We start from the raw sequence: 22,503 nt of genomic DNA, 5'->3' as shown, positions 1-22,503 counted from the left end.
AGGGGAAGACGAGAGGAAGAGGAGACCCCAGACAGTAAGTAGTAAATGAGGGAGAAAAGCTTCACTATCATTCGCTGTTGGGGAGGAGCACTGGATGATCTTCACTCACCCGGTCTGGCACAGGACAAAGCTCATCTAGAAACTCATAAATGAGTTTTTTTCCTCATTATATGACAAAAATTCCTGATTATCAACAAGTAACCTCAAGCTCAAATCAGGTTGATGATCTTTACCCTCTTCTCTCTTAACGTGACATGTCCTTTCTTGCAGGTGGAGATTTTTCTGGAAGTCCATATTCCCATCCCCAGTATTCCACGTACAATGAGTCATGGAGATTTCCCAACCCCAGCCTATTAGGTATGCATAATCCTCGTCTGCCCACTTGTAAGGACGAGAACCAGATCCACTTCATCACAGAACTTCATCTGTGCGCTTCATTTCAGTCCATCTCACATCCCAGTGCCAGTGTAATGTCCTGTACAATACTGGACATTCCCCTCATTTCATTCCAATTCATCCGTATTCGGCTGAACAGCACAATATATCAGAGACGTGCTAACAACTCTGTGGATTGTTAAAAGATGATTGAGAGTATGAATGGATTCAGAGACAAGTGTCGGAGAAAAGTGATCGGCATGAGTCTCCATTGTTGCTTTTGTGTTGCCTTTGGTACTTCCTGTCATACTGTTATTACAGAATAATGATTCGTTGGGGTGCCCTGTCGCGAATCAATCAGAGTCAGAACCTGGCTAGGTTCTATCTGAGTAGAAAACATTTTTTAACACAACTTTTAGAAAGGAATAACAGCAAAATCAAACAACAAATATACAGACAAACTTTGCCTACTTTAGATTAAATTTAACCACTTAAGATTGGATGTAGTTACTCAAAAAGCATGGATTTATCCTCATTTTTTTGGGGTGAGCCCATTTTGGATGATTTACAATATTAACAAGTTATTTTTTGCATTTCTCAAGTTTTGCTAACAAACTACTCTTTATGCAAGTGGAGTTACAATATCCTTTTAGAAACCTTAATGTCTAAACTGAAACCAAAAATAGGACGTAACCAAGAAAACAAAAACAGAACTGCAGAAAGAAAATAGAATATATAATAGTTAGTTGGGCAGAAGTTGTGTTGGAATATCTCTGGTGTCCCAATGGGCTTGGCTAAAGCCAATATCACAGGATAAACATTTTAGATTTGATTTATAATTGTTTAAAGGTAGATAATTTCTTCCCCAGTGTTGAAAAAATATCCAGTGTCAAAGCCAGTTTAGACACAGCCATATAGACATCAGGGGTTTGCAATTTAAAGGTCAATAGGTGAGAAGGGTCCATGGCGTGCTGACCTGTCGCCTGCTGCACCCAGTTCCTCTTCGCACCTCTCATCTCAATCCTCCCCTCCCTCTCTCTGTCCCCAGTGTTTCAGCAGGATTATGGGTCTCTCCTGGGGACGGAAATCGGCTGCTCCTCCAGTCTCTTCACCAGCCAGGCAGGACAGATGCAAGGTAGGTGAAGGAAGAAGGGAGAGAGGAACAGATACAGCAAACGAGAGAATACAAAGAGCAGGTGATGATTTAGCAATGGGGGGGAATTATAGAAAGAATAAAGAGCCTGCAAGGGGACAACAGCAAAAAAGGGATAGAAAGATGATGGAAAGTGTGGAACATGGAAGAAAGGGGAGTTTTAACAAAAAGAGGGGACAGAGGGCACCTGAAGTCTTGATAGGGACCAAATAGTTTGTTCATTCCGCTTAATGCTGCACTTTCCAAAGAGATTTCAGAGATTACTTGAACTGTGGACAGACATAACCTGTCAACACACTGCTGATTGACTGATGGAAGTGACAGAGGCAGGTGTGTGTGTGTGTGTGTTTGTGTGTGTGTTGGGAGTTTTTCCTCGGGGTTACAATATTGAACTGACCTCTTCCCTGAGGAGAGAATAGACTCAAGGGCTCAGTAGTAGAGCTGTACTCAGCATGTCAGCTTAAACTGTCACTTAGGTAGGTATGTGTGTGTGTGTGTGTGTGTGTGTTAGAGAGCATGAGGGCAAGGGAACGATTGAAGTCAGGAGACAAAAATGTAGGAAAAGCGGACCGACCTTTTATTGGTCGCGCATGACGTGCAGACTGATATTTTTGGTCATTAGCTTCATCAGCTCATGTCATCTCATCCCTGCCTTTCACTGCTCACATTCAAAGTAAAATATAATCTGAGCAGCGAAATGAAAGCCGCTCATTTTACATTTACCCCGCATGTCATAAAACCCAAGTCATTCACGGATAATTCATTCAGTACAACTCGGCTTCTGCTTTTTTGGGCCAACAATCATTTCTAACAATCATTTCTATCAGTACGAAGGAATATTGCAGTGGAAAAGTTAATTGTTCTGATATGGAAGTGCGATGCCATTACCAGTATTACATTAAAAGGGCTCAGGATACGTACCGTATAACTAATGTTGACTAAGGTCAATTAATCATTGTAACCAATGGAGGTGGAATTTCAAGATCGTACAGTGCTTACATGTGAGCAATGACATCATCAAAAATAAGAACGCTGAGTGTAACAATGATAACTGTACGTGGGACAAAGACGAGTAGAAGAATGACGGAAATGTGCCGTGAAGTTAGACATTGAGTTCTCAATTTTGGATGGCGACTCCATGCATAGCAACTGAACCAGTCATGTCACTATGCGGTGTGCTGTTACAACATAATCGCCAGCTCTGATTTCTATGGCAAATAAAATGCGCTATGCATTTCCAGTCAGATGACTTCAGCTCTATGGAGCACGTTAGTGTCCCTATATTATCCTTTTCCCTTTCTTAGATTAGATAACGTATACCTCTAATTTACTGTTACAATTATTAGAATAATAAAAGTCCAAATTACAAAGCTAGTCGAATCCACTACTGTATAAATGGTGCGCATTTTTTTCAATACTGCACTTGCATTAAATAAATGAGGGTTTGTTTTTTCCCAGGGTCACCGTATTACTACAGTGCAACATCCCGGGGGGCCGGCTCTGCTGCCACTGCAACAGCCTCTGCGTACGACCGCCACTGACCCCCCCCCGCCTAGAGGAGGAAACACAGACGAGGGGTTGAGGAATGGATGGATAGCACCAGCATGGCTAACAACTAATGGGCCAATGAGGAAGAAAACGATTTCAAAATTTACAACGTTAGTGAAGTTTAAGTATTCTTGGATTTGACAAACTGCACTGCGACATAAGCTAACTGTATGGAATACAGGCAGCAGTGACAATAACTGATCGGAAGCTTTTGTAACAAAACATAAATTGGGACCTTCCTATGTTGTGTCAAAGCGCAGACTCCCTATTGAGTCTTTAACCAATCATCTGTACATCCAGGACACCAGTGCCGCTTGCTTATCTGCTTTTAGCTCGAGAATATTGTGGATGAATTCTTTTTAGTGGGTTCAGAAAATTAGCTCTTTTCCAGGCTGTGTCTCTGACATGGGTCAATCGTTTTTCTATGCCATGCTACCATGAAGGAAAGACAATCCAATTCTCATAACTTTAAATGACCAAAACAACATATGAGCATCACTCTCTGCTGTAGATTCATCAATCAGTTATTACAAGGCTTCATAAATGAATCAGTCCTGTTTTCACTTATTATTTTACAATTGGCCACATGCATAGCCCCAGTTGCATTAATTAGAGTTTCCGCTGCAACGGTGCATTCACAGCTCACTTCATTTGCTGTCCAAACCACTCGATGGATCTATAAACTTGGAGCCTTTCCCCCTGTTGATTTTGTTTTTTCTGAGATGGAGAAAAATACAGCTGTACTAAATGCATCACTTCAACCTACAAAAGAGTTTGTGGTGGTTGGTCCATTTGTGTTGAGCCAGTCATTGTCTGCACCATACATACCCTAAAATCTGTCATTTTTAATGGAAATAGAAACATGCTAGTCTGAGAAACCACACCATCGTCAACAAACTGACTCATCTTAAAACAGAAAGAAAGAGGAGCATTTCCACAAACTGTTTGGGATTCATAACATTGCGTCTTTACAGGCTTAAGCATCAGTCAGTTTTAGCATTTGTAACCAGATCCAGATGTTTTTCCAAATCGTTCCGATATCGGCACTGTAGAATATGCATTGTACACCACTGGCTGAATATCAGGAGTCTCAATAAAGCACAGCATACATTTGAGCACTCACAACAGACCACAGTCCCCCCTGCACCTGCTGGGAGGTTTGTTGTACAGAAAGGTGCTATCCTACCTCCCCAACCCAGATTCAGTCCCGATCGAGAGCTATTTATAACAGAAGACACACAGAGTAATATATTAAGAATCTTTCCAGCTTGAAGAGTGTGAACGTCTGTAATGAATTACGAATGAAGTATTTGTCACACTTTTGTGCTAGAATAGTGATATTGATGATAGTGACGATGACAACGACGATGCAGTGAAATATTACAACTTAAAATAATAGATAGAAGACTTTTCTTAACTATGATTTCCTGTATGTTTTCCTCCCCTCTGTTATTGATGAACTACTTCCTAAATTAACAAGATAAGCCAGGACGCTCCATCTCTCTTTAAACTCCCCAAAGATGGCCCCCCCCAGTGGATCGGCTGACTAACTGAAAGCACAAATCGTCATTTAAGTCACCACTTTACCTCTTAGACTGCTTTTATGTACTCTTCTCTCCTCCTTCTTCCCTTGAACACTTGTACCTGTTTGGAAATTGTTTCTATGAAAGCACTGAAAAACAGCTTGTTTGTTTGTTTTTGTCTGTCTCTTGCATCAGTTCTGCGCTGTGACAATGTCTGACACCAGGGTCGAGGCCTTACCTATCATGTACAGACAGAGTAGGACAGATTTGCCCTTGAGCACTGACCTGAATTCGGTGTTTTATTCTTCTTGTATGTCAAAAAGCCGTTCGCTTTATTCTCGCGAGGTGGCAACATTGTCCTGAATCTGTACATAGTTTCCTGTCTCACTTCTGTCCATACAAGATTTGTACAGTAATCAGTGAAGAATAAGTCACGATGTTAATAGAAATTCCAATTATTCATGTTTGGAGATAGATTTAGTAATGGAACCTTCTTTATTGTAAAGAAACTAAGATGAGTACACTGTTACTTTTGACCTCTCATGCCAGGTCTCCCATTTGTTTTATGGTTTCTTTGAGGTATGTGTGGATGACTTCCTGTTTAACTTTTACTAGCTAACGGATTGGAGGCACTAAATCTGTAAGTTTTAGATAAACAAATTCTGATAAAAAGAGAACGGAGCTGTTAGATTCTCAGTCTTTGTTGTTTCTGAAGTTTGAAATAGTGATATAATAGAGCATTTCTCATTCCTGAACTTGATGACTGAAAGAAGCTTGTTGTGATGGCTCGCTCGCAACAGGAGCCTTTTTTGTTTCCGTTGTTCTCTCTTGATCTGAGGCATTATGAAACCTGAACCACACCAGCTGAAAACAAGGACAGTGCCTTTAGTTTTATATCGTCAAATCCCCCCTCCGAATGAGCACTAAAATAAGACTCAGCATCCGTCCCCACCATAGTTTAAACTCTGTCCGGTCAAACGCAGGTCACAAGGTCAAGCCTTTCACTAATGATGTGATGTCAACACTGACATGATTTCTAAGCTGCCAACTTCACCAAATGAAGGATTTCCCTGATCTGATTGCATCTGTTCACACATACCGGTAATAGGTAACCTTAATATTTATACATATAGTAGGTCCCTCAACTTGAACATTTCAATCGCAAATACATAAAAAGTTCTAAACATAAAATATAATAGCCTCATGTGAAGGATTAATCTGTGCTCTAATTTTAAAATGACATCAAGTTGCCATAAAAAATATTAGGAGTATAAACTATGCGGTAACAACCACAGTTGTTTGAAATCAAATGAATTCATAATTAAATTTCTGTTAGGTTATCTATATTTAATTGGGAAAATATTGGTTTACATGAGCTTCAATTTCCACATTACAGTATTGAAGGGTATTAAATGCTACAGCTTCCCCAACAACAGAGGCATTGTTCTTAACACTTTTAAATTATAAAATAAACTTATCTGCATACTTTTTAAGCAAATCTCTCGTCATCTTTCTGCAGCCTACAGTATCCACAAAGGATCGTGTTATGTGTTTTATGATTTATTTTATGTTTTATTTCTAGTCCCACCCTATGAGGTAATCAAGCTCACTGAGAACAGTTGCCTCATTTATAACCAAATAAGCCACATAACATTACACAAACATGTCAGGTTATTTTAGCAAACGACATTTTGATGCCTGGTGTATTTGCCCTTACCCGTGTATTTTTGATGCTTTAACCCTTAAAACTCGGTTGATTCAGAGGCTACTATATGCAGACATACATTATCAATATGATGGAAATGTCACTGATATTTATTGGATATTTACTGGACAGCGAGTGTTCAAAATTGATAGGAGAGGGTCCGGCACCACAATTGCATGAAGCCTGAGGCAGCACCAAAGTGAGCATGATTATTTGAACAGTTGGGACTGAGAACACACAGAACAAGATACATTAAAACTAAAAAAGGCACAGTATGATTCAAAAACACCGCAAATGTAACAGATACATTTTCAAACACACATATGTCTGATTCTGCCTCTGTGTGGACTCCCACTAATTTATCAACCCCCCCTTTCCTTAACCCTAATTTTGACTCTAGCCCTTTAATGAAAAGCAAGATTTAACCCTCAAATAGCCCTTTGAACTTGGCAATACAAAATGTCCTCACTTCTCAAATGGTCCCCATTTTGCCAGGGAAATGTGCATTCTGGCCCTCTCTTGGTAGCCAATTCAAGAACCAACACACACACACACACACTGCAAACATGAAGAAGTATTGATTGGAGGCCGTTCCCCTTGAGTAGGTGAATCCAGTCGTGCCTCCTCCCCCATCCGGCCAAATAATTCAACATTCGAATCCGCTGATACATTAACAGGATTATTTGCTAACTATGCATCTCATGGTGACACAGCTTGCCTCGCCATCGCTTTGACCTAATTGGTGCGCATGTGGAGAGAATGGTTCCTTGCAGTCACATAAATTGGCAGATGTGACATTGACTGCAACGGTGAGAGGGGAATACCGTTGTGGGTGGTACTGTAGGAACATGGTGGGCATGGACACACACACACACACATTCTCACAAACACATAAATATGAGTACAGACACGCTCTCCCTCCTTTGTCCTCTGCAGAGTAGCTATGCCCCTCCTCTCTTGCCCCTGTGTTCCCCAAGGGAGACCAAACCTGCTGTGCCATCAGAAGCTCGTCCCGTCTTTTTTTTTCTCTCCCCCTCCTTCAGCCCTAATCTCATCATATCACATGCACTCCTCTCCTGCACTTCTCTTCCCTCCTGTAGCACTGCCACACCAACGGCATAAGGAGTATTAAAGACTCCTCTGTTGATTTCAGGACTCTGACCTTCCTCAAAAAGTCCCCCTTCAGTCTTCAAACAGTCCTTTTAATCCCCCCCACTAACACACACACACACACACTCACACACCAATACACCCCACCCCCCACCCCCCACCTTTCTCACTGGTCTCTCCTGCTATTCAGACGCGATGCTCGCCGTCCGGTCGTAAATCCTGCATTGGAATGAAATGGTTTGTACCAAAGTGAGGTCATTTCAATGGCAACATTGAGTTCACGTATTCCACTTCCTGAGTGTGCAGACGCACCAGGTTCAGATCAAACAAAGGCTTTTTCATTGGCTTTTTCGCTCCAGTTTGCCAACCATGAAAATGCAATCACATACTGATTTCTTTTATCCCGGCTCCAAATCAAATAGGAAACAGAAATAAATGCAAATGAGCTTCTTCCCCCTCTCTATTATGATTTTTCCACCGCATGTATCTCAATATGAATCCATGAAGATGGTTCCTGCCTTTGGAAAACCTGTGGGGATTTCAGCATCACATCTTGACAGCAATTAGTGGCACAATCTGTTTCATGCTTGCTGATATAACTAGACTCTGGACAGATCTCGTACTGAAGTGTTACAATGTTCTGTACATCTTAATATTATTCAGCTGTGGAAGCGGGGAAAAACACAGAATTCAGCCTACAAAGAAAAAGAATAAATCTACTTTTTAAGCAGACGTGTTAATCAAGAGGGGGAAAAATAGTAGATAACATGTTTTTTCACCTTACTGTGGCCTTTCGTGTTAAAATCTAGAGTTTTTGTTTTTTTTCGTGCGTCCATGGCTTCCTATACGGGGTGTGTAAGAGATCATTCTATCCTTATTGTTCTGGTTTAATTTTTATTAAAATAAATAAAAAAAATAAAAGAAGAGCAAACTAAAGCTAGAAATGCACATCCAAATGCAAAAAGGTGAATCTGTATGTGACGAGTCGACCTGCTCCACTCTGCAGAAATCAGAACAAAAACATATCTGTAACATTCACCAAAGTCCGCGATGCCTGTTTTAAATAAGAAATTCTTGAACATAAAAAAGAAAAAAAAACAGCAGAAATGATAATACACAAACAGAAAATGATGACAAATGCCTTCGGATTATTTGGAAGGAGGGGTTAAAAAAGAAAAAGAAATGCTTCTTTAAAAAACGTGTATGTTTTCTATTCAATTTTCTAGTAGTTGCAAAACAAAACTTGGTGTTTTTCTCTGTGTGTTGTGTGTTGTCTTAATATTTGAATGTATTTTACTGCAGTGCGAATTTGCCAAAGATATCATATCACTCAATTTCTCTTTTACCGTTTTTTCCTCTTTTTTTTGTTTTTAATTTGTTGACTGTGACCAATTACATTCAGAAAACTGGACATAAATAGTGAATTTGATATTCAGCTTATATTCTGATTTGTTATGTTAATAATGTTATTTTTCTATTTGATTGTGAAATATTCTGTTGCAGTTTGCTTGACGCATCTCTTCACTCTCAGTCTGTGTACCTGTTCATCCGTCCACCTGAGTGACTGTTGTTGGTGAATTAATTATGTACCTGTAATGTGAAACTAAGAAGTAATTATTTGTAAATATTTGCCATAATTTTATTGGTCCATCAGAATAAAACAATAATTTTTTTGAAATTAAAAGTTATTATGCATCATTTTATTTAACCTACCACACACACACACACACACACACACACACATTTTTGTACTTCTATCTTTGTGGGGACCTTTATCACTATAATACATTACCCAGCTCCCTACCTTCACCCTATCCATTCCAACCAAACACATAACCCTCTCCCAAACTCTGACCCTGACTAAAACCCAATTCTAACCTCAACTTCTATCCACATCTTAAGCTGCAAACAATCCTTTGAAGTTGTGAGGAACAGCCAAAATGTTACACACAGTCTTGGTAACTCTAGCCTGTTCAGTTGGTTTTGTGTGTGTGCACGTGTGTCTGTTGAGGGGCTCTGAGCTCATCCCATCACTCCAGTACCGGCCAGAACATTTCAGTGCTGCAGTGTTGGCTGCTAGCCGAGACCATGAGGGGGGCAGACGTAGATGTGTGTTTGTGTCTGTGACAGAGAGCGTGAGGAGGAGACAAGGGGGGGAGTGGGGTGATAATACGACACCAGCCACAACATGGTGACAACAAGTCACACACACTGAAAACAGCAGACACCCAGCTTGAGACACAGGCCGACCTGTCTGCAGCTTGGGTGCTTGCCCAGGACACCCAAATGCCAGAGTGTCCTTCATTTAATCTGTGTGTGTGTGTGCTCGTGAGCGCACTTGTGCAGGCGACAAAAGACACCGAAGAGGGGTACAATATAGTTTTGACAATAGTTTGAAAATAGTCTGTAACACTTTATGAGTGTTTTGTTAATTGATATTGTTATTAATATTTCTGGAATGTCAGACTTGTGTTTTAACCTTTCAGCCCAAGATTCAGTTATGATCAGCCTCTATTCCAATTCATGTTGATAAAGTGCTGTACAAGATTAATACTTTAACTGCATAAGAATCAGAATTAAAAATAAGAAAGGAAAATAAATGCACTTCTTAAAATGAGTGCAAAATAAAACCAAAAGCCATTTCTATTTATTTTTGATCTTGTCAATACCCCAAATAATTGTACAGCAGAAATCCAGTTCCTCTGGCAACTATACCTTAATAAATGTTTAGGAAAAGAAAGTGAAACTTCTCATTTTGATGATTTACTTGTACTTAAATCTACTGTTGCAGTTCCTATGCTAATGTAAAATAAATGATGATTTCAGCAGCAGCAATTTGGTTGATAAGGTTTAATAAGCGACCAAAGTTGTACCCGAATTCTGATGCATTACGAAACGTACGACTTTGAAGGAGATGAACATTTGCATTAGTTCTGAAATGCTACGTTAGCTTGATGGTATTCATCGCGTGTAGCGATCTGTGACAGGTGTTGAGCGTGATCCATCACATCAATGTCTGTCTGGAACATAAACCTCTGACAGCGCTCAGTTTGAAAACAGCATCTCATCCTCTGCCATACTTATTCTCCTCCATTATTCCAGATTACATAATGCGACCACACACTGACGTGTTCTACCTATCCTCCCCCCTCCCACACACCCCACCCCAGCTTAATACAAGAGCAGGAGACAGACAACAGTGGTACTTACGGAGGCCAAGAAGTCATGCAAATTAACGTCAGTCAGCATCAGTATTTCTTTTGGCCCTCCACTGTCTCTGTAGGAAGGAGGCAAGGGGCCAACTGAGCATAATTGGGTCTCTGATGATTAGCGAAATGGGGTTTCCTGCAGGAGAGGCGGGTGGGACACGGAGGTTCAGAGTAAGAGCAGAGCCCAAGAATCCAGTGGAACGATAAAAGAAGACAGAAGAAAACATGTTCTGCGTCTGTGCTGTGATCCAGTGAGAGTAGGTTTGGGTCCTTCTGAGGTCTACAGGGAGTTTATGGTCTCTGTGTCTGTGTGGGTTTTTCTCCTGGTCCAACAATCAAAACATGAACATCTGGCTCCTCTGAAACTCCCAGGTGTTATCATACCTCCTAGAAACATCTTTCCAGCAATATAGGTCAGCTTCTCAGGAACCAAATGGGTGGCTAAATTAGTTAACCGGTAGTCGACTGAAAGGAACTACCAACAGCCAGAACATTTGGGCTGTGATGGTTGACGTTAACCATCTTCAAAGAGCCGTCATCAGGATGAATGCGCGTTGATATTTTCCTTTGTTAAGTGAGACGTTCACTCCTAATTCCTGTATCCTCTCCTGTCAGTTATCATTGACATTATTATTAGTTTTCATCTCCAACCAACTCATCAAAACAGAAAAACGTTGATAGACTCACTCTGGAAAAATATGGTTTGACCTTTCGGCAAAGACATTCTGTCTTATACAGAATTACACGTGTCTCATTGCCCTTTACAATAGACACACACACACACACACACACGGAGGTCACAATTGTCCTGATTACACATGGACAGCAGTAAAGATGAAGGGATGTATGGAGCTCTGGCGGGCTGCGGTTCAGCCATTAGGCGCTCGCTGCAAACCACCACATGAAACACCATGTAAAGCCCCCCCCCCAACCCATCCCGATCCCGTCATTCACCATCAGTCCCTCACACTGATACTACATGTAACAAATGTCAGACATGACTACTGCGTGTGTCAGTGCAGAAGGGCCGCTGACGGGCACGGAAGCAGCTTGTTGAACTAATAGTCTAACTAATGCAACTACGACACCCCCCCTCCCTCCCCCTGTAAAACTGACATCTACGAAGTGCGTAGAGAGGGAGGAAGAGGGGTGGAAAAAGAGGAAGGCTGGAAAAAATGTGGAGGGGAACTGGCTGACAAGCGGGAGACCCCCTACGCCCTCCCATCTGACTGTCTGTCTCCACTTCACTCCCCGAAGGTTTGTCTCAGAGGATAGTGCTATGATGAATAGGCCTGTCCAAGCTAACCTAGCAGACCAATTAGGGGGGGGGGCGAGTGAGAGAGACAGTGAGAGAGAGGGGGAGAGAGAGAGAGATGAACAAAAACTTAAGCAAGGAGACAAAGTAGAGAGAAGGGCAGGAAGGTTAAATGGAGGTAAGAGGATCTGGGTAAAGAGGAGGGTGGAAGACAAAGCACGATGGGTGTGTGTGTGTGTGTGTGTGTGAGCTGTCAGTGCTGAAGGAGAAGCAGTGCACGAGGGGCTGGCCTCTTACAGTATGTCTTAACCTCTTCTGAGGCTTTGACAGCAGACGGGGACCTCGTCCACTTTCCCGTCTTCTTCCAGCTCGTATTAGTCCTGAACGCAGCACCACTGTCACCTCAACATATTAGGATTTATGGCCACTGGGGCCGTCTGTGATTGATGAAGGGATGAGACCAGGTCCTAAGTAAGGACATTTGACCCCCGACTGGTATAAATGGCAGAAAATGTTCATGGGCATTTACAGGAGACACATGTGGTTTTATTGAGGAAACCATCTTGTGCTATGTTCAGTGCATGTACATGTGCGCAACATTAACTGAAATGATCCTTTGAGTGGAAATAATTATCTGATGACAGGAAACTCGTTTTCATTTCTATCCTTTCATTATAGCCTCCTGTTTGTAACGTTAATTGGTTGAGTCTGACCCAGATCAAAGTCCAGCTCAAACTTCCTCCTGTTTTCCTGCCAAGACAATTTCCCCCCTTGAAACATACATTTGATAAATGACCTCCATAACGCTCATCTTCCCAAATAGAAAAAAACCCTCATCCCCCGTCTTTCCTTCCTCCAGACGATCTCGGTCCATCCTCCGTCCATCTCCGAGACAATTGCCAACATTCCGCTTCCTATTTATGGCTAACAATTAACCAGCACGGTCGGAGGCTACTCCATGAGAGGAGAGCGCCGGGAGACGAACGGCAGCGGAATGAAGTTGAGTCAACAGTGAGAAAGAGAGAGTAAGGCTGACAGCACAATTAAGGTTTTTAATTCTCTGCTTGAGTGGGCCGGTCCAGTCTTTATGCTAATTAGGATGCCACAGCCATGTAATAAATCTCTATGATCCAGCTTCATTTCCCCTCCGTCTCCGTCTGTCTCTTCCCCACCCATTTACAATGGCACAAAAAGTTTTGGCCATTACCTTTTCATGGCTACATACCCTCAGGAGTGCTAACAGTTTTCTAAAATTGTTTCTTTCTGGGCATTTCTGGGTATTCTGAGAGCCACAGTCTGGCAGCAAATGCTGTTTACTGGTTGACCAAGTAGTGTGTGACTGGACAACACATGCTTTTTCTCTTTGTTAACTCCTTTTATTATTGCTTTTGTGGAATGTGCATGGCATGCCCCCCACCCTTAGAAAACACACATTTAAAACCACAGTGAATGCCAAAAGATCGTCTTCCTCTTATCCGCTCATTTCCATTTGATGGACGTGTCTAATGACAACATCTGCAAACAGGAAGGAAAGAACACAACAATCCGCAGATAATTGGAGGGTTGCGTACACAGGCAGAAGAGGAAAAATAAGAAGTATATACATTTTCACCCTCATTTAGGTCGCAAGGACTCGCGCTAATCCAATTTAAACACGGATTCTGTAAAAATATTGTTCCGGTTCCTGTATAATAACACACTGCACGCACGCGCACTTGTGTGTGGATCCAGTCAATTTACAAGTGATGTTATCCTTGCTGCACAACTCTCCGACTGAACAGCTTGAGACTGGTTCTGGGTTGCAGGTTCCCCGTAGTCTTCGGCTGGCATCTTTTGTCACAGGCGGTGGCGTCCACAGCCGCCCGGTGGCGCGTCATTTTCAAGACGGCCATGGCGCCGAGCACCACAGCCAGATGGAGCAAGTAGAGAGCGATGCGAAGACACGTCAGGAGGAGGGAGACACAGATGCTGAGCACGGACCAAGGCCAGGCCAGGAGCAGCAGTAGGGAGTGATGGACGGAGGTGAGGAAGAGGGCCGGGAAAGACAGGACGAGCCTGAGCACCGTGGAGGTGAGCCAGGAGTACAGAGACAGAGGAGACAAGAAGAGAGACGCCACAGCCTCACCTGCAGACGCCGCCTGAAAACATGAATAAGCATTACATGGTGGAGCACTAGCATTAAAATTCTCTGGCATAATCAATTCACTCCCGGCCTCCCAGCGTTGTTTATTTGTGTCAACCTACCACACAAGGATTTCCCTGCACACTGTTGTTAAATGTGTGTTCTTTGTACAGCCCTGCGAAGAGAGAAGATGATGCCATGATCATGGTTCAAGACACAAAAAAGCTAACATAGATTTGGTGTGAGAAAGAACAGTAGAAACCCACATAGAGAAAGGAGCAGGAGGCTGACTCCAAGAATTAACCTCATTTCTTCACACCTGAAAACAGCCACAGCATGAAAAAGTGTAGACATTTAAATGTCGATCGTTTTTCATATTTACTCACCCAGCACGGTTGCAGCCCCAGAACACACAGTTGCTAAACTTCTCAGCTCTGGCTGATTAATCCTGCAAGGCATGCTCTCTAACTCTCCCTTAAATAATTAGCTACCGCTAAAGTCAACATCGGGAATCTTTAGCGCCACCTGTTTGAGAGGAGGTGCAGTGTTGCTGGTGCCAACTGGAATGAAATGAAGCTACAGCACAGAAGTTGAATAGAAATATTAAATTAAAATCTTCAAAATTAAATCTCATTTTCAAAAAAAAATAATTAGGGAAATTGCAAGGTAGAATTTATTCTTTAGGAAAGAAATTATTTTTAAAAGTCTTCACAACAGCTTGACAAGCTAAGGCCGTGGATTAGGTTGATGATGAACCTCATAATCTGTGGAGCACCTGAACACAGCTGCAGTGAAGCAACAATGCATGAGAAATATTCCATCCAAGTACTAACAACAGTTATTTTACATTCTTTGAAATAATCAAGCACAAAAATCACTGAGATGTGACGATAAATAACATATTTCCTGGACCTGGAGGCATCTTGCGTCGATTAAAAATCAATCCCGGCTGCAGAATTCTGAAACCCCAGAAAGTGTTTCAGCTCATGAAACAACATTCTCCTCCATCTGTGTTTTAAGTCAATCAAAATTCTAAACAATCCTTTCTAATAGAGTCAGAGGATGAAGAGAATCTTTTTTGATAGAGGACGTGTGATGACCTCAGCACAGCAGGAGATATTTGTAACCTTAACCTCTGTCCTCGACCATCATCCCCACCAACTCTCCCTCATCGAGGTTAAACCCCTCCAATCATTCTTTTACCCTTCCCCTCCCTGCTGGGCTGCCAAGGAGAGCCTGCAAAGGACTGCCAATCCACAGCGGAGCTGTTAGCATCATTGCTACCCTTTTGTGATGTTCCAGGCAATGATCATCATTTGGTCATCCTGCTCCTCATAACAGTCGCCCCCTTCTGCCACTCAGCAACCACAATAATCAGCCTCCTTTTGCTCTGCAGCTGAATCAATTCTTCTAGTTACTGAATTAACAAAGGAATAAATCCTGTAACTTTGAAATGAAAAGATTTATTTCTTCATATGCAGCTAATATGAGCCAGAGCAGCTCCGTTATCACAAACAGTAATATGATAAAGAAGAGGATCACAGATCAAAACACTGGATTATCCATCAGAGATGAAACAGAACATGTTACGTCGCAGAAACCATTTATTTTTGCTCCTCTTACATCTCAAACTAGACAGACATCGAAAGGTAAAACAAGTAAAAACATCGTAATTGGAAAATAGATTAAAAACTGACAGTAAATCAGTGGTTCTATGTATCTTTATGTTACTATCTCATATTTAGCATATAAAAGATTGAATAACAGCATCAGAACATAAATATAAAAGGATAACAAGCCAGAAGGTTCACTGTAAACAGCATATTTCATCCACATTTTCATCTCCAGAGGGCTGACAAGGACTGGAGTAGCTCAAAATGTTTCCTCGTCAATGTGCAGCACATGATGCTTTAAATGTAAAATTCATGCTGAGGATTATTGGCAGACCTGTAAAAATGTTTAAATATACACAATGGATAAAGACCAACTTGAAATATGCTACAACACGTCTGAATAATCCGCCTAATCTCTGGGACATAAAACATGTTGCCAGCGTTGAAGAAACAAAAGTGCATTGTTCAGATACTAGATGTGGAGAGGATGTCTTCCACCAGATGTTTATAGACCCAGGCGTCGCCCTTTAGCCTCTGCCTGCGGACTCCGACGACCTCTGGCCTCTGCAGTAGGCACACCTCCAGCTCAAACTCCATGGTTACCTTCCCAAAGTCGCCCTTGGTCCGACACTTGAGGGTATACCTTTAGTGAAGAAGAAAGGAGGTGAGCAAAGCCGGATTCAGGGATGGAGCAACTGCTAGTGGGTTAATGTGTCCTTTTACCCTTTCTGTGTGAAAGCGACATTTTTCTCTGGTAGAATGGAGAGGATCTGGTTAAGAACCTGGTCTGGGTTGGTCTGACTGGTCAGAGTAACGTTGTACTGTGGCTGAAAGGAAAAACCCAGATTTGCTTAGAACAAGAGCAGAACAGCAGAGATCTCAGGCGGTTTTATGTACCTTGATCTTGCGCGGGCCGTCGCGCAGAGCTCGTCTCTTGCTCGGAGTCAGCATGTTGATGACCTTATCCAGGCCTCGCTCCAGAGAGCCGAAGACCTTCCCTCCTCGTTTCTTCTTCCCGCTGTCTTCTGTTACAGCCAGGTCCAGAGACCGGGACCTGAGGACGTCGGGTCACATGGTCACGTCTTCTTCCAAATACGACACAACTGTGCATGTCTCCATGATGGTAACTCACCTCCTCTCAGGACTGAAGGTCAAAATTCCAATGTCAGGAATCTCCTTATTCTCGACCGTTTCCCTCTTATTGTGATCTTTAGAGCTGCTGTTTACACCTAGAAAAAGATCACAATATGTGAAGGTTACATGTTTTCTGTTCAAGTGAAACTCTTAAGCAGTATGTAAATTAAACTTTGACAGGCCCTCATCTGAAATTCTTCTGCTTTGCTCCATTTCTTAGAAATGTATGCTGATACTTTTATGACTGAACAAACCCACATAATACAGTTGAGACCTCAAACAGCCATTAACAAGTAAACTGGATGAGATTAGGTGAAGTGTTTTAACAGTGTTTTACTCTTACTCAACTGACTGCGTTTGACACTGAAGTAAACACAAAAGCTTTGGGATACAGAGACAACAAGTCCGGCAAACATGGGAAAACAGAGAGAGGGGGAGAGAGAGCGAGCAGGTTTTAGTGGCGAGAGAACACATGTCACTACAGCCCACGTGGGACAGTGAGCAGAGGAAAGAGACAGCTACACCTGTCACAGCACACGCCTTGGGACAGACACACACCGACCAATACATTCACTCACTCTGTGTGTGTGTGTGTCTATGCTGAAGCTTAGAACGGGAGCTGGAAAGAGATGTGGACTGAACAACATTCCAAGGGGATTAGCATCAACAGGTCAGGCTACTGGCTCATAGAGAAAACGGAGACTCAAATAATTAACAAGGTTAATGAGTCGACTGCTGTCCTTCCTTTATAGATAAGTGAACAGAATTAGCTCTTGATTGTAGTTTCACTTCTGAGCTGACAGTGATCGGTGTGTTATGAGCGTGCGTGTGTGTCTGGCTTTTATAGCTGCAGTGACAGCTACATCATAGAAATGGGACTTTTGAATGAGTTGCTGTGGGATTACAAAAAAAAACAGGTCCAATAAACGAGTTTATTACCACAGGACAATTTAGTTGCAAATGTGCGCCGTGTGGATGTGGCACTTGTGATTACGAGAGCTACAGGAGCTTGAAAGACAGATGGGAAAATAAAAGAATGGTGAAGGGGCAGAGGCTCATGCAAATAATCTGATGAAGATTCTTCGACTACGTCTGCGGTTGTGAGGAAAATCAATTACAGTAAACAAATATAACTGACGGCCTGAACGTTTCATTATCTGGTGGGTCAGCGGGAGCCTCCTCTCACCTTTAGGCGTGCCGGCATGACCTTTGGTGGAGGTTGAGTTTTGATTGGGCGTGGTGAGCACGTTCCTCTGGCGTGCGTTCTTCTTACTGGACACTGGAGTGCGCGGAGGCGGCAGTGCAAACAGGTCAACCTCTTTGCTGTGTGCAGCAACGTTCTCCTTGTTCTCAGTGGTTCTCTCTCTGCCCCTCCTCTCTTGGCAGTGCTGTGGAGTCATTCGCCCCCTCTCTGAAGTCGGGTTGGAGGCACATTTTCTCTCCACAGATGGAGACACTAGTTTCTTTAGGAAAGAAAATGCAGATGACTGACAGCTAGTGGTGAAAATGTGATTTTATACATATAGTTTACCATTTAAAGGCTTAATCAGGAATATTCTAAATATAGATGTAGGATGTAGACAACAGTAAAATATACATTTGTCACATACCATGTCTTTGCTGTTGGATCCATTTGGTTGACTTCTGACCCCCTTTGGTGTCTCCGGTGCAACTCGCAACCACGGACAATCGTCAATGCACTCCGAGGCGAAATCCAGAGACCTCACAATAACAATGTCCTCGTCCTCGCTGAAGTGCAGAGCGTCCTGAATCTGAGAGGGAGAAAAAAGAAAATGCATAAAGAAACAACCGTACAAGCTGGGGAATGATTAAGCAAACAGTCTGCTGTGAAAACCGTTCAAGAGGGATGCAGCTGTTAAGACCAAAGACACCAGGGACATCTGTAGTGACCTGTAATCCTTGATGCAGGAGAGAGCTGGAGTCCTCACAGACTGCTGGTTCAGGGCGCAGACGGACAGGTTTGCCCCTTTGCTTCTTTGACAGCAGCAGAAGGTAGGTGGCTGTCGTCTGGTCATACCGCCACTACAGAAAATAAACACGCATCATCTCACAACACCTGCTTTTACTAAAAAACATGTAGGCAAAAGGCAGGATTTTCTTGAAATCTAGAAGGGAAGTGTTCACTGATACAGCTAAACAATGCTGACCCACCTGCTGCACTAGTGCTGTGGTGCTCTCCCTCGTTCGCTTCATGCTGACAGCCATCTCAGTGATACAGTCTATATCAATGTGGCCGAGCTACATAAAATAAGAAGCAAGCAAATTCATTACACCTCTAAAGATTCTGCAGCATACATATCATTTACCATTGTGTGTGTGTGTGTGTGTGTGTACCGGCTGCCGGCTGTGCCACTCCACCGGGCTGTTGTAGTCTTTCATGACCCAAGGATGGCCCAGAAGCTGTTGCACTGTGAGACGCCGCTTGGGCTCCACCTACAGGCCAAACACGGAAACTACAATTCAACAGAATATCACTTTTGTACCATTAAAATTTGAACTTTCTCCTCTTTTACTGGAACTTGATGCAACCAAAGTTTCTTAGAAATATATTAGGATATGCTGTTCAAAATGAGTAACGGCGTGATAATCTAGTGAATCAGAATGAAATAGCCATATTTATTGTCTTTAAATGAAAATGGATGGATGTACCTGCATCATTTGATTGAGGAGGAGGATGCTACCAGGAGAAAGCCACTGGGGGTTGTCATATTTACCTCTCTATCAACACCAAACATGGACAAAAAAAAAAGTAAAATGACAACAGCTCAGGAGTTTTGAGACCATGCGTTGCTGGGCAATAAGAAACTATAAATATTTCCTTACTGTAATCTTCTTGTAGAGGATCATGAAGTTGTCATCATCAAAGGGAAGGTATCCACAGAGCAGAGCAAACAGCAACACCCCCATACTCCACACATCAGCCTGGGGGGAAACAATCAGCTCTGTGTTACAGTTAGGACTTCCACAGCCCAGTCGCTCAGACTCTTGGCCCAGTGAATATGGCATATGAATCTTTCACAAACAGATGTTGCGAACACAAACCCCTGGCTCTGGTTCTACCCTGCCTGAATCTCACCTCTGAGCCAATGTACGCTTTCCCCTGGATGAGTTCAGGAGCAGCATATGCAGGACTTCCACAACATGTCATGAGCTCATAACCCAAACCTCCCTGAGAGAAAACAAGTGTAATGATCATCAAAGTTACTCTGAATAATGTATTTGCCTGTACACGGTTGTTTGAACGTGCTTGTATACCTTTGGTTTCGCACACAATCCAAAATCTATTAGCTTCAAGTTGTGGTCTTCATCGATCAGCAAGTTCTCCTACAAAGAAAAGTCAAGACTTTCAGCAAGACATACGTGACCATGGCGTCACATTTACTCAGCCATTCCATGCAGTCGACGGTTGGCTTTACCGGTTTGAGGTCCCTGTGAGCGTATCCTTGGCTGTGCACGTAAGCCATCGCTGACACAATTTGCCTGAAAAACACCCTAGTCTCCTGCTCCGACAGGCGATCCTTTGCGATGATGTAGTCAAACAGCTCCCCGCCTGTACAGTACTGAGAAGGGCACATCTGACTACGAGGTCAAGAGGCAGCAGGGAACATCTGATGATGTTTGTTTCAGCTTCTCAAAAAGAAACTTCACACATTTATACTGGAGAAATGAGAATAGATTTGTGGGGCCCTCGTGGTTGTCCCCAAATCCCAGTTTCAGGTCATATTTTGCAAATGAGCCAACATTTGACCATTTACCTCTATCACCATGAAGATCTGGGTGGAGGTCTCGATGACGTGATACAGACGACAGATGTGCTGGTGACTCAAATTCTTCATAGCCTCGATTTCCACCTTGACCCGGGGCAGGTCATCCTGGGGCAGCAAAGAATTCCCTTTTCAAGAATGACCTTTAACCTTTCTACTGTTCAACACAATACTGTCAAATAAGGATCTTAAAGTATGATCTAAGTGTCCCGTACCCACCGCTTGGACTATGGAGTTATGCCTGACCTTTTAAACAGTTTTTTCACACACACACACACACTCCCAAATAAAGAGTTTGTGTAATAGAAGAAGTACTTCTGGAGCATGCACCTTTATGTTAGGTTGGTCAGGATGCAAATTTTACAATATTTACCCCCAATGAGCATCAATAATACTTACTCCTAAATCCTTCTTGTTCATGATTTTAATTGCAACTTTCTCTCCTGTCAGGATGTGCCGACCCAGCTTGACTTTAGCAAAACCCCCTTAAAGGGAGGGGAAGCAAAAATATTAACTGCACACAGAAAATGCACCAGTGGAACTTCAGCATTTCTGTATTCTCACCCGATCCGATGGTCTCATAAACCTCGTAGTATTTGTAGAGCTCTTCGGCTCCGCGATGCTCCGTCCGCTCCACTGGCATCCTTCCAAAATCTCCCTGTGGTAGAAAAAAGATTCATGGAAATGTTGCGCATAATTCATCAGCCACAAGGACAAACAAAAGCATAAAACCGTGCGTGTGCGCTCCAACCATGCTAGTAAGTGCTAAAACTAAAGCTAGCGACAGCCTTTAAAAACAGAACATCAACTAAAAAATTCATTAAAATAGTACGCTTAAGGGTACCTAAATCTTTGTTTCTTAAAGTTTAAAAAAGGAAGTTTTGACAAGTACCTGTATTCCAAGGAAAACAGGGTAGTTCTCATCAAAAGCTCGAAAGAAAAGCTATGGCAGAGATGTTTGAAGTTTGAATTTCGTACGTCAACGTCACTCTACTTCCGGCTTCCGCTTTGTGCCTTGGGCGCCCCGTGTGGTCAATACTGCTACTACTAGCAATATTAATGACTAATAATTTTCTTTCTAAACAAAAGGCAGAAAATTAAGATATAATCTCTATTATATCAACCAAAAGTTAAATACTTAAATGTAAAATAGTGCAATAAGTGGTATTTTATCCTTGTTTTTGGCAATTTTACTATGAATACAATCTGACTGAATTAATGAAGGCTGAAGGGCCCAGTTCTTGTAGAATGAAATAAAAACCCCAGCCTCTTTTAAAAAAAAAAATAATAATAAAAAAGTCTAATCCATGCTCATACCAGGTAGGTAACACCAGGGTTCCCACTGTGTGAAAGCATTCTCTGTCTGGGAGGACAGAAAACCACGTTGGATTACGGCCCTCAAGGATTGGGTTTCAACACCCCTAGTTCCACTAAATTAAAGCTCACTGACTCAATCAAAATCAGTGTCCCTTGCACTGATATTGTCTTTTAAAGTTGCTGCCACCCTGACACAATAGAGTGATTGTGATTAGTGAGCTCACTGACTCAATCAAAATCAGTGTCCTTTGCAATAAAATAGTCCGTAAAAGTTGTTGCCACTCTGACACAATAGAGTGATTGTAATTAGTGAGCAAGGAAGCAATATCCTTATAATAAAGGCCAATAAGTGGCTGTACTGAAGGCCCGGTTGCTTAAGTAGTTGTAAATCCAATCACATTGCACGTCGACCAGCAATTTATGAAATTAGTAAGCACGAGAAACCTTTGACTGTACACAATGAAGTTCCTGAAGAGCACTGAGAACTTTTTGAGGCGCAGCAGAAAATAAAACAACTTTTCTTTGCTCACGTTCCTTTAGCAGCTCTGTAATTACTTGTGCAAATAAAGGAGATCAAATTACTGTATTCCTGGGTTTCCCCTCATGTCAGATCTCACTCAGCACGTGATGACAATGTGTCCAACTTGGCAACTT

The 22,503-nt window shown here is 42.4% G+C and overlaps 2 protein-coding genes across 6 annotated transcripts in view; one reads left to right on the top strand and one right to left on the bottom strand.

Annotated features, from left to right (window-relative positions):
- Positions 1 to 9,092, top strand: part of pax5 (paired box 5) — a 41,378-nt gene extending 32,286 nt beyond the window's left edge. For 4 of the 5 annotated variants that reach the window (XM_029850118.1, XM_029850116.1, XM_029850119.1 and 1 more), the window contains exons 9-11: positions 271 to 357; positions 1,424 to 1,510; positions 2,987 to 9,092. In XM_029850118.1, the coding sequence (XP_029705978.1) occupies positions 271 to 357; positions 1,424 to 1,510; positions 2,987 to 3,069 (257 nt within the window). In that variant the 3' untranslated portion in view covers positions 3,070 to 9,092. 5 annotated transcript variants of the gene reach the window in all.
- Positions 9,093 to 15,586: 6,494 nt separating this feature from the next.
- Positions 15,587 to 21,552, bottom strand: melk (maternal embryonic leucine zipper kinase). Its single transcript, XM_011619383.2, has 18 exons — positions 21,425 to 21,552; positions 21,097 to 21,190; positions 20,932 to 21,017; positions 20,524 to 20,640; positions 20,185 to 20,328; positions 20,024 to 20,092; positions 19,845 to 19,937; positions 19,592 to 19,690; positions 19,418 to 19,486; positions 19,103 to 19,201; positions 18,920 to 19,006; positions 18,659 to 18,790; positions 18,358 to 18,519; positions 17,934 to 18,210; positions 16,746 to 16,842; positions 16,511 to 16,667; positions 16,337 to 16,440; positions 15,587 to 16,256 (listed from the first exon to the last, which is right to left on the bottom strand). Exons 2-18 carry the CDS (start codon positions 21,173 to 21,175, stop codon positions 16,079 to 16,081), a joined length of 2,049 nt encoding a protein of 682 aa, XP_011617685.1. The 5' UTR covers positions 21,176 to 21,190; positions 21,425 to 21,552; the 3' UTR covers positions 15,587 to 16,078.
- Positions 21,553 to 22,503: the final 951 nt, after the last annotated feature.

This window comes from Takifugu rubripes, chromosome 17 (assembly GCF_901000725.2).
Source record: "Takifugu rubripes chromosome 17, fTakRub1.2, whole genome shotgun sequence".
Classification (NCBI taxonomy): domain Eukaryota; kingdom Metazoa; phylum Chordata; class Actinopteri; order Tetraodontiformes; family Tetraodontidae; genus Takifugu; species Takifugu rubripes.
Note: the sequence above shows the minus strand (reverse complement) of the source record. Positions and strands in the feature narration are given on the sequence as shown.

Bases quoted from the DNA above. Each gene is read 5' to 3' on its own strand.
- melk (XM_011619383.2), bottom strand. From the start codon at position 21,175: ATGCCAGTGGAGCGGACGGAGCATCGCGGAGCCGAAGAGCTCTACAAA. The intron at 19,938-20,023 runs GTATACAAGCAC...GTTTTCTCTCAG, and splicing joins GATTGTGTGCGAAACCAAAG to GGAGGTTTGGGTTATGAGCT. The intron at 19,007-19,102 runs GTACACACACAC...TATTTTATGTAG, and splicing joins AGTGGCACAGCCGGCAGCCG to CTCGGCCACATTGATATAGA.